The sequence below is a fragment of the Drosophila santomea genome, chromosome X (assembly GCF_016746245.2).
Source record: "Drosophila santomea strain STO CAGO 1482 chromosome X, Prin_Dsan_1.1, whole genome shotgun sequence".
NCBI lineage: Eukaryota > Metazoa > Arthropoda > Insecta > Diptera > Drosophilidae > Drosophila > Drosophila santomea.
In genome coordinates this window covers 12,172,060-12,184,536 of record NC_053021.2, presented here as the reverse complement: position 1 = coordinate 12,184,536, position 12,477 = coordinate 12,172,060, and the positions used below count along the sequence as shown (strand labels likewise).

The 12,477-nt window shown below is 39.4% G+C and overlaps 1 protein-coding gene across 2 annotated transcripts in view; it reads right to left on the bottom strand.

The window, feature by feature from the left end:
* Positions 1–4,459: 4,459 nt before the first annotated feature.
* LOC120455884 (pneumococcal serine-rich repeat protein) overlaps positions 4,460–12,477 on the bottom strand; it is a 117,941-nt gene continuing 109,923 nt past the window's right edge. For both annotated transcript variants that reach the window (XM_039642374.2, XM_039642373.1), the window contains exons 6-9: positions 10,097–10,263; positions 8,316–9,849; positions 7,695–8,209; positions 4,460–7,340 (exon numbers count right to left, since the gene is read on the bottom strand). In XM_039642374.2, the coding sequence (XP_039498308.1) occupies positions 7,067–7,340; positions 7,695–8,209; positions 8,316–9,849; positions 10,097–10,263 (2,490 nt within the window). In that variant the 3' untranslated portion in view covers positions 4,460–7,066. The remainder of the gene's footprint in view (positions 7,341–7,694; positions 8,210–8,315; positions 9,850–10,096; positions 10,264–12,477) is intronic.

Here is a 12,477-nt window from a genome sequence, read left to right as displayed (position 1 = left end):
AATTTTAAAACACCGAGAGTTTGCTCAAAATTGTTAATGTTTTTTTGCTTTTCTTTCCGAATGAAGTTTTAAATATCGAAATATATATGTATATATATAAATTTTTCGTGTGTTTTCGCTAATTTTTGTTTTCTTCTTGTTAATTTCATACGTTTTCCATTGTTTATTGTATTTTTTTTTTGCGCATTTGCATTTGCATTTCCTTTTCCGTTTTTGCTTTTTTTGTTAATTTTATGTTTGGTTTAAAAACACCGAAAGCTTAAAATTTAGAGATTTTCCTAAAGTGTAAATTTTTTACAATTTTCCCCAATACATCTCTTGCCCTTCTTCTGCTGTTTGATTTTTGTTTTTTGTTTTCGTTTTTGTTTCTGTTGTGGTTGCGGTTTGTTTTTCTTTTTCTCTGTGGTGTCTCGATTTTCTGTGTCAACGAAGTAAGGTTGAATTGAACCGAACAAAATACCCCACTACACTTTCCGTTCCGTTCACATTTGCCGTAAAAAACCATTAAAACTGTGGAATAGAAATCTGTTTGCTTGTAAAGCATATTGCTAAGCTCCTTCCGCTTCCGTTATCGTTCCGTTTTTCAGCTTGTGTTTCTGTTTCTGTTTCCGCTTCCGTTCCCGTTCCATTTCCGTTTCCGTCCCCTGCTCCGTTCAATAAATAGGTTAAGGAAAAAACTGTATCACATTTTCAATTACGTCTTTGTTCGTAGCACCTTCATAAACATACTCTCAACCCGCCTGACCCCTTACCCCTGACCTCTGACCCCCCTCTCTCCCCCTTTCTCTCTCTCCCACTTAGCCCCCCTCCTATGTACAGACCTCTAACCTACCATACAGTTGGAGAAAAAAATTGCGCTTCGGATTTTATCACAAAAATAATTACAACTCTGTGCGAATGCACCCAACCCTGCCACGCCCTGCCACGCCTACACTAACATTGCTTGTAAGTCGCATCTGTAAACCTTAACCTTGACCGTGACCTTGACGCATTGCGTCCCGAATTGGTTCCATTAATTCCGCACCTTTCACACCCATACTTCCATATACTCCCCTACTTTCCTGTGCAATCGAAGAACTCAAATGGATCTATAGCCCCTACTTTGAAGTGGAAAATATAATTCTCCATGCGATTTGGAGCAAAAAACTATGCTAGGAAATAATTCACTTTGTCCTTGCAGACTGGAAAATCAATGGAGCCATTTAACCAGTTTTTTTCACTATTCAAAAATGTAACTGCAGTAAAAGTTGTTGGGTTTGATGACAATGTTCGTATTCGTAATTGGTGATTTGGTGAATTGGTGAAAATGTCGATGAGATGATGTCAAAAATCAGTCTCTATTGCAATTTGTTCTATTTTATGTGGGCTTGCTCTATTTCTGGTTCTCAGTAAAAGTGTTAAATATTTTATTCGAATTGTTGCATCTTTGATTTTTGTTTTCATCATTTTGTTTTGTAGTACACCTTAGAAAAATATCACATTCTTTCTTCGTTCGTTCGAGAGACATTTTTATGTGTTTTTTTTTTAGTTAGTTTGTTTTGTTTTTGTTTTACATTTTGTTTATTTTGCTATTTCGATTTGTATGTATTTAAAGTTTTTATTTACACATTTAGGTTTTCCTTTTGCACGACTAAAATATATAAAATTTAAAAAATATTTGATTGAGGTCATTTCAGAATTATTGCTAAGTATTTCCACCCATTCGCAAATTACCACTCCAGCCACTCCACTTCTCAACTCCAGCCATTCAACTGCGTTTAACCACTCGAATTTGATCTAAAAATGTTTTCCTTAGTTGCATCTTAGGTTTCGTATAATTTGTAGACACCGAATCGCTTGTTTGTTTATGTATATATCAAAAAAAAAAAATGTATCTCCATCTCCTACGACTTATAAACCTTATAAACCCCTATAAATATTTAAAGAGACACGACAGCTAAAGTTTAGAGCTTAGGTGAGAGAGACTGTTGAGAGAGTAGGAGAAATAAATACAATTTACTTTAGTTTGGTTTGGTTTAGTTTCCTTTAGTTTGCTCACAACATCAACAATGAAATATTATACTTTTATTATAGATTTTGTTTGAGGGACTTTTTTTGTCTGGTATTCTGTAAAAATCTCAAAAAGACGCCTAACACCGAAAAATATATTGCATGTACTACATTTTATGTTTATTATGCTTCTGCTATCCATCTTCCATCTTCAATCTTTCATTTTCGTTTTTGCAATCGCCTTTGTTTTGTGTATATTTTGTTGTTTTCCTTTTTTGAGATGGTATCCATTTAATGTATTTACATACATGAGTTAGTTGCTGTTAACAATTTAATTGGTTTTAGACAAGTTAAAATTGTTGTTCATCGTAACGAAAGTGTCGTTTCATTTCATTTTGCTCAACACTAAATCAAAGTGTATCCAAAACTGATTCAAATGATTTTGACTACAATATAGAACATTGTTATATGGGTATGCATTTTCCTTTTTCGTTTTCTTTTACTTTCTTTTTTTTTTGCAAGTGAAACCTTGAAATTGTCTTAATTTCATGAAATCGTAGTTTTATTTTTGTCAAATTGTATTATTACGTTTAAAACTTTCATGTATTTGCTAAATGATTTGGGGACACCCAAGCTGAAGTAACTGATGCGGTTTGAAACAGGATAATAAAGCTTGCAAAAGGAGTTTTTCTTTAATTATGCTAGGAGTTGCGGCCAGATTAACAGTATATATAATGCATTTACGAAATCCATGATAATAAAACCATGTATGAAAATATGAAGTAAACACAGGTAAATGCAATAATGTCCCTATTTTGGGTGTCCCTGGTGGTGAGTGAGTGTATCAATGTGGGAGTGGAATACCATTAGTTTTTGTTTTTACATATATGCTAGAATATATTTTTGTTTGGTTGAGTTGCTTCCGCGTATTAGTCAAATGAACAACATTTATATTTATTTTTTTGGGCTTTTGTGGGTTCTGGTTTTTTCTTGTTTCAAAATATGCACGTCATGTGTATATAATATGATGCTTGTATATAATGTATGTATATATATCTATTTATATAAGTAATAGACACCGAAAACCACGTGTACATTTATGTATCTGTATATAGATATATTCTATGTATAATATTTGGATTTCTTTCTTATGTTGTTTGTTTTGTTTTTGTTTTTTTTTGTTTCTATCCGTTTCCGTCTTATTTGGAATTTTTTCTTCGCTTTCGCCTGGTTGTTGTTGCTGCGCTTTAAGTCTAGGTATATCAATAAATATTGTATTTAAAAATGCATTAATTTGTAATGCCAAAAGTTTTCGTTGTTGAATTTTGTAATGTAATTTTCTGTTACACGTATTTTCCTGCATGTTGTCAATGCCTTAAAAAAACTGCCTACGTGGTAAATTTGTAATATAGGTATATGTATGTATATACGAAATAAGAGTCTTAAATCCCTCCAATTTTTTTTTGGCTTAAAATCAATTTTTATCTCCTCCCGCTGTGCACATTCACAAAAAAATTCCAGTACTCGCTATTCAATTAAATTTCGCCTTAATTTTGATGGTGATTATTTTGCATTTTATGGTTTTAATAGTTTTCCTTTTTTTTTTTTGTTTATTACTCATTAACATTTACTTGCACACGCACACCTAAGAAAAAATTACTTTAGCTTTACTGGTTTTCATTAATTCTGTTAATATTGCTTTCCATTTTTTTGGGGGTTTCTTAATTACATTAAACGCTTTGTATCTTACCGAAATGGAGTATTTATGACACATTTCGTTTTGCCCCTCCACTTACTTGTCTTACCTTAGTTTCCTAAAATTCATTTAAGGCGCATTTTCAACTTTTCAACTATAAACATACAAAATAGTGGGTTGGTTAACCAAAAGAAGTGAAAATCGACGGATGGTTTCATATCGACGGATGTGCCCGAGATGGTCAAACAATAATATGTTCATTGCAAAAAACTTTATTAATAAATACTATCAAATAATAATTCCAAAATAATAAGTGTTTCCAAAAAAAATTTGATAATAATAAGAGTGTCATAACTGTAGTAATATTCATACAAATAATTCATTCACATACACAGCTCACAGCTTGTTGTTGTTTTTGTTGTTATTGTAATAGTTATTGTGCTTAAAAACTTAATGTAGAGCTTGGAAAAATAAAAGTAAAGTAAACCAGAGTTTTTCAAATGGATTATCGGCATTTGTGATGTGAACATAAAAAAATCTAAAATTAAAATAGAAAAAAAAGCGTAACTTAAAAAAGTAAGATTACAAATTTTGCATTATACTTGCTGGTTTTTTTTTTGTGTGTTTACAAAAGGCAGTGTTTGATTTTTGTTTGTTGTTGCAGTTGCAGTGTAGTTGTAGTTGGAAAATAAATAGTAATTCAAGGAGAAATCGAGAACCAAAGGTTGGTGATTCTATAATAAGTTTCACTCAAAAATTCACATCAGATTATCAATAATAATAATAATAATGAACTAAAACTATAACATTTGCTAGAGGCCCTGATCTTTGACGGTTTACATACTGACACAATTGAAATTGAAAAAACTTACTTATACTTTTATGTATATGTATCGAGAAAATCAAGTGATTTGTTGTCTTTTCGCTACAATCAAGGTATTTTAGTTAGGCAAAGTATGTATGGTTGTTGCTAAAAAGGCATAACTCAAGGGGTGCAGTTAATTAGTTAAACTATCACATAATCATATACATTCCAAGGCAAATATATATACATACATATTCGCCAAGATTGAACACTTAAGTTTGGAGAGAAATTGTATGCAGAACTGTGTTTGCTGGAGCATAAATAAATTACAAAAAATAATCGAAAATCGGGGATCCCATCATATACGATATGCGATATACGATATACGATACGTGTGGATCCCCTTTGGATGGTAGATCTCCACATGCGCTGAATCGGCTTCTAACTATCCCGCTCTCTCTTGCTATCGCCATCTCTCTCTGTCTCTGTCTCTATTCTATATCCGTCCCTATCTCTAGGTCTATCGCTATCCCTATCTCTATCTCTATCTAACTAACTATTCTCTAGCCCTCTCCGGTTGGTAAATTAGGATTAGTTAACGCTTCGCTTTCAGCTTTCAGCTTCTATGTAATCATACGCTTTGACAATTCCTGTCTAGACTCATTTCGTTACGGGATATACATATGTATGCATTGTATGTTTGTATAATTATTATTTGGGGTATGTGGATCGTGTGTGGACTGCTTGTGTGGATTGTGTGGGCTGTTTCGGTGTGGTTTAGTTGCTTCTCTTTAATATTTAGTTAAATTATGAGGTACTTGAAACTTTTTGGCACAGTGAAAGTTTTCATTTACTTTACTTCTACCACTTTACTTTGATTTGTTCTCAGTGTGTTTTTGTTTATTTTACTTTCCACTTTTTCTTTTTTTTGGTACGGCAATTCCCATTACTCTCTTCTTATTGCGTTAGACATTTATTAAATACAAAAAACTTTGAATTCTACACTCCTCTACGCATTTGAGTTTTTTGGATTCATTTCTTCATTTTTCTTTTCTTTTTACACTTTAATTCGATGTTCTTGGTTCAAGGTTGTTTGTTTTTGTTTTTTGATTTTCCTGTTTGTGTGTGTATGTCTGCTAAACTAAGATGTTAAAAATGAAGCAAATATCGGTTGAGAAATCATGTTTGGACTTTCCCTAGTTTATTGTTTTTATTGTTTAATTGCACGTTTCGTTTCCAGCGGATGGACGATGCAGCAGCTGCAGGGTTGCCAGCACCGTCCAGTTTCTCTATTGCTTGCCATGGTTGCCATCGCTATAAACTATGCTTGCCTGTTTAGCTTTTGTTTGTAGGTTAGTTAAAACTTCAATGTTGCTTTCTTGTTGTGATCACAGTTAGTTTTGTGTTGTTGTAGTTGCAGTTTGCAGTTGCAGTTTAAATTGTAATTGCTATTGGTAATTGTTAATTGTTAATTGTTGCTATGTTTGTTTTTAGTTTTGATTTGCCTTGCTGCGCTTCGCTTCGCTTTGATTTGATTTGTTTTGTTTTGTTTTGTTTTGTTTTGTATATAAATTAAACTATTGACGGTGGTAGATCCCATTCGTATCTCCTAGCTTTACAATAATCCTATAAACCAACTACGCCTCCATTTTGAACATATATGTTGTAGTATGTAGTATAGATCGGTGAACCGAAAAATAAATAATGCTTGCACTTGCATCGTTGAAACATTGTTTTACACAGTAGTACACAGTATTTAGTGGTTGGCTTAGTTCCCATAACTAAAATCCCATATCGCTTATTGTTTTCTGTGGTAGGTAACAGAGTTTACTTAGTTATTGCATTGATCCTTGCAAAGTTTGCTTGGTGTTTTACTTAGTTTTGTACAAATTGTTGCTAGTTAGCTTCTATAGATCGGTGTAAAATTAAATATATTTTATCTATTGTGTATATCAACGGCAGATGCTGCTTCTCCATTCCATTTGTTTCGGTAGAAAATACAGACTATTTTGTTTAATTGGTATTGGTATTGGTATTGGTATTGGTATTGCAATGTCTGATGCTATTTGTTTTGTGGCTGTTTCGTTAAATGTGTTTAAAATAATTTGTCTCACAGAACCAAGTCGCATTTCGTACGCATCTGCACTTAATCATAGTTGTAGAAAAAACTTAATCCTTGTGCTACGTTAATAATTATAATCCGTAATTATAATCGTCTTATAATCGCCTTACTCACACATAATATTTATATGTTTTTTTTTTTTGTTAGAGAGATAGGTGTATATGCAGAATCTTAAACACTTTAATACCCGTGCTAATTAGTTGCCCTTAATTTTGTTTTTCTCTAGCTTGCACCACACGAAGAAAAAAAAAAAAAATTCACTTGCGAGCAAATGTGTGGGTTACATCGACCTTAACGTAGAGCTTCTGTTAATAATTGGATTTATACATAGGCTTCACTACATCCTGTATTTAGTGTGTGTGTTGTGTGTGTGTGTGTGTGTGTGAGTGTGAGTGTGGCTGATCCTGGAGCTGGTTCCTTATCTGCGTAGGAGCCGTCTCCTACGCGCCTCATCTCAGCGCGGCGCATTGTGGATGTGGGTGGTCAGGTGCTTCGATAGGTAGTCCGCCCGTGCGAAGCACTTGCCGCACGACTCGCAGTGGTACGGCCTCTCGCCGGTGTGTATCCTCAGGTGGCGGGTGAGGTCCGACTTGCCACCGAATGCGCGGCCGCAGAAGAGGCACACGAACGGCCTTTCGCCGGTGTGCTTGCGCACGTGCAGCTTCAGATTCTCCTTGGAGCGCACACACTTGCCGCAAAAGGGGCACGCGAATCGCGAGGTGGCAGGTCTGAAATCGCACAAATCAGCACATAAGTAAAGCTAATATCTTTGGCAATAAAAAGTAGTTTACTGGTTTTTAAGTGCGCCTAATCATGTTAAAATCAAATAGAAACAGAAGCACTCTTTACAAATTAAAATAACTCATCCGCCACGTAAGCCCATAATGCATTCACCCAATAACTCGTTTAGATAGATCTTTTACTAATCTCTTAGACAATCATACGATTAAGGAATCATATATTCAATTAATATATGAGAGTTAAGGTAGATCCTACGATGCTACTACTTCTTCTCAAGCTTTCAATAGAACAATATCACGTATACGCAGTGTGGTCTAATGGAATGAAAGGAGAACACTCACCGCTTGTCCCTTTGTCGCTCGGCGGCGTCCACGCGCAAGAAGTTGAGTATGGATGCCTCCTGCGGATTGAGTCCCAGGAACTGCTCGTTCGGAATGCGCTCGGCATTGATCAGGGAGGTGAGCGAGCTGAGGGAACTGATGCCGCCGCCTCCGCCGCCGCCTGCAGCTGAGCTGCCTGCGGAGCCAACGCTGCCGCTGCCAGGTGCACCGCTTCCGGTTGCGCCGCTTCCGCTGCCGCCGGAACTGGCCTGCGCCTGGGCGGCGGCCACAACGGCAGCGGCAGCCGCCGAGGATGAGGAGCCGGCGGCCGAGGTGGCCACCAGTGGCAGTGAAACGTGGCCCAAGTGGCTCGGCAGCGACTGTGACTGCGACTGCGACTGCGGATTGTGGTGCTGTTGGTGCTGCTGCGGCTGGTGGTGCTGCTGATGCTGATGCTGCTGATGCTGATGGTGATGGTGGTGGTGGTGATGGTGGTGTGGGTAGGAGGGATCCGTTTCCAAGTGGTGCATGCGCGACTGCATCATAAGTACATAAGAAAGTAAGCAACTTAATTCATTTCTGTCCCTTAACGATTCATTGTAAACTTCTTTGTAACTCTATAAATTTGCTTCGGTAACTCACCCGCTTGTTTGTACTATGAATGCCGTCGGAGCTGCTAATGTTCGGCTCGGTGGCGCTGGTGGAGGCCGAGGCCGAGGAGTTGTTGTCCTGGTAGAGCATCGTGATGCCCGCGGAGTCGACGGTGTTGTCCTGTTCGTGCTCCTCGATGTCGTTGGCCCGCGACTCGGCGCCCAGCTCATCGGAGCCACCCTCCCGCTTCACATTCACCCGCAGATCCTCGCCCTCGTCGGCCAGCATGGGCTCCTGCGAGCTGGTGACCACATCCTGATCCACCGAGGTCACCGAACCCGAGGCGGACACAGAAGCGGGCGCCGCCACCGAGACGGATATCGACGAGGAACCCGGTCCCGAACCGGAACCGGAACCGCCCAGTCGTCCAATCACACCGACACTCTTCTTGCCATGGAGCCGCTCGAGGGCGTGGTTGAGGCGATGCTTCTTGAAGCTCTTCAGGTAGCGGAACTGCATGCCGCACACGTCGCAGGTGAAGAGCTTGTCGGCGGGCAGACGAGCCCGATGATTCTGCTCCTTGTGCTTGGCGTAGGCACTGCGATAGCGATACGACTGGCCGCACTGCTCGCAGATGAAGGGCTTCTCCTCGCCGGGTCCCACATGGGGATGTTGCAGGGCGGCGTGCTGCTCCAGCAGCCAAACGTTCGGAAAGTGCGCATTGCACACCACACAGCGGGTCTCCTCCTCGATGGTCTCGCCGGTGATGCCTACCGTGCCGGCCGATCCTGTGCCGCCGCCCGAGGAACTGAACAGCGAGGAGCACGTGTCCGAGGGACTCTTCAGCATCTGGCTGAGCTGCTGCGTCAGCAGCGGTGGCGTGGACGAGGTGGACGACGAGGAGCTCTTCTCCTTCAGATCGGAAACACCACTCCCAGCGGCGCCAGTCAACAACAGTTGGGTATACTGCCTCAGGCCGGCGGCATCAACAATAACACTGCCCGATCCCGATCCCGATCCCGATCCTGTGACCGAACCCGAACCAGATCCCGTACCCGCCAGGATGGGTGTGCGACGCTGGCGCTGCAGCAGCTGCTCCAGCGACTCCTTGTACAGCTGGGCACTGCGTTCGCTGGGCAGCTCCATGATGGTCACCTCGTCGCTGTCCGCCGAGCTGCGCTTGCAGCTATCCTCACCAGAATCGTTGGACATGACCGTCGTGGAGCTGGTGGCCATTTGCTGCGGCGAAGGCGACGACTTGGCACCCTTACCCTGCTGCTGCTGCTGTTGCTGCTGTTGCTGCTGGTAGAAGGCGGTGGGCGTGGGATAGCGCAGATTGAATGATGCACCTGTCGCCTGGCTTCCACCGAGAGCAGCGACACCAGATCCTTGAGGTTGCTGCGGTTGCTGTGCGTGCTTGAAGGGAGTGTCGCCGGAACGGCTGGCACTCACCTGACTGGTCGAGGAGGCGGTGGTCGCCGTCGCCGTGGCCGTGACCATCGGCTGGTAGTCCTTGGTCAGCAGGTCGCTGAGGGTGGTGAAGCGGTGCGGAAAGTCCTTTGGCGCCGCCAACAGGCCACGTGTCCTGCGCAGAGAGCAAATTGTAATGGTTAATATGCAGTGATTTATATACGTAAACTATAAGCCCATTTATTTAATGTTAAATTAGTTGATCTTTATATATCAATAAATCTTATAACAATCTTAGTATGTTTAGTTAACAAGTTTGCTTTTAGTTTGTCTGTTGATTGACTTTGTATTTGCTGATGCTGCAGAACTATTTGATAGCTACTTCTTCAACTGTTTCCTTGACCAATGCGAGGATCACTCACCTGAGGGCCTCCTCTGCCAACCAGGTTTGGTGGTGCAGCAGGCTGAGAATTCTGGACGGATCGATGTCGAAGAGGCTCAGGCCGAGTGGCGAGAAGGGGAAGGCGAAGGGTGTGGGGCAGCGACTGGCGGCCATGGCGCTCATTGGGGAGCTGAAGTTGCGGAGCAGCTGTGGGATCAGAAATCGGTATATATATATATATAGTCTTGTTCTGGCGATATCCACACTGTTTGCTGTTGGTGTGCAGTGCCTTTAATTTACTGCTTTATATGCTTTTTGATTTTTTTTTTGGTTTTTTTGTGTGGGAGGGGCGGGGGTCAAAAGAGTGGGGCGTAGAGAGGGGGCGGAAGTCGAGTAATCCTTAGTTCTAAGTTCTGAAACGGAAACGAGGAGGAGCTGCTAGTCCACCTGTCCTAGGGATCGAGATCTATATGCTGCATTGTGGGGGTCGGGTCGGTTTGGGTTTTGGGTCGAATTGGGCTACAGTAGTAACTCATGCAAAGCAACGGAATACAAGGCAAGCAAACACTTAGAAGCTCACACAAAAAGACATCTAGATGTGACGAGAACAGAGAACAATCTGGCATTTGGTGGGCAACTTAAAGTACACAGGAAACGGTCGAAACGATAAGTCGATAGATAGACAGATAGATAGATAGAAAGGTAGATAGATAGAAAGATAAATAGATAGATAGATAGAAGTTGAAAAAGCTGCAGGAGTAGTGGATAAATATATACTTAATACTTACATAGGTGACTGCTATTACGCTCGTCATGGTCATGGGTACGTTTTGGAAACAAAGGATTACTTAGGCTAGGATCGAGACTTGAGACTTAACATTTAGGTATCTCCAAATAAAAAGGAAAATAAGAGAGCTTTAAATATTTCCCATAATTTCCCAGCCCAATTATATGCTAAAATAATAAATTAAATATATAATATAATAGTAGTGCCTCTCTACTATTATTAAATTAAAGAAACTCGATTTTGACCATGGCATCGCCACGTTTATTAAGTAAAACTCGCGAGATGGCAAATATTTTTCAATATTTTTATTTATTTAGAATTTTATTTCATTTTCTTCATCTCTTCTTTTTTTTTTGTCTGTTTTCCATTTTTTAGCTCCGCCACTTGCATTTTTCATTCTTTGTTGTTGTTTTTTGTTTTCATTCTTTACTCTGCTTGTATTTGTGTGTAAGAGTGTGTGAGTGTCGCGTGTGTGTGTGTGTGTGTGTGAACAAGTTCTCGAGTTCCATTTATTTCATATCTTTTCAATCGCTCGACTATTAGAAATGTTGTTAGGCATAGACTATAGACTATATAGCTAGCTATATATGACTGATCCATCTGCTGATCCTATAGGTTTTCATGTACTTATCTCCCTTCTCTCTTTAGTTTTTCAATCTAGTTTTTGTGTTTTTTTTTGTTTTTTTTTTAACTTGCTGTCTTGATTCCCTCTCGTTAGCCTTTCTTCAATGTTTTTGACATTCTCTGGGAACTTGGGGGAAATTTTTGGGTTTTTTTGGGGACTGCGGTTAGAAATTAAAACTGCTTTTGGAGGCCGCTCTCTGGTGACTTTCAGAATCTTCTTTGCCTGTTTTTTTTTTTCTTCTGTTTTTTGCAATCTTCATATTTGTATTTCGGTTTCTTGTTATAAACTATGATATGCCTTGCTTTGCTTAAATATTTTTTCTTATTTTTTCCCCTCTTCTTCTATGCTTGTATTAATTTTCATATAAATTTGTGGTTTTGGGTACGAGTGTGTGGATTTTTTTTTTTGGTTTGCCTAAAATATGGTTTTTGCTTCGACTGTGTGTAAGTAATTGAATTCAATTTCGTTCTAAAATATTCTTCTTGATTGCTTCTATTTGTTTTTTGGTTTTTTTTTTGTTTTAATAATTTCTTGCTTACTTTTTTTGTTTGGTGCCAGAAAAGCTGCTCTCATTAGTTTTTATTTCTCGAGTTTGTTTTTTTTTTCAGTTTTTATTCAGCATTGGGTCAACTCGAAAAATGAGTCGAGTCGAGTCGAAATTTGAGTGGAGAGTTCTTGTAAGTAATTATTCTTGCTCAGTGCTTTTAGTTTTTGTTTTAGTTCTTGTTTCGACTACGAAAAAAATATATAGTTAGCGTATATTTTTAACCTTCCCTCCTTTCATTAGTAATAATTATTTTTCGTTTTTTTTTGCGGGTATTTTCCGTATATATCTGTTGAGTTCCCATCAAGCTCTCTTGCATGTAGAGTACAAAGTACCATATGGAACTACATATGTACATATGTGTATATAGTTCCAGCTCGGGTGTGTTGGTATGGGTGCTGAGTGTGTGGGTGTGTGTATGAGTGTGTGTAAAACGATAAGGAATGTACATGAGAGTGAAATGGT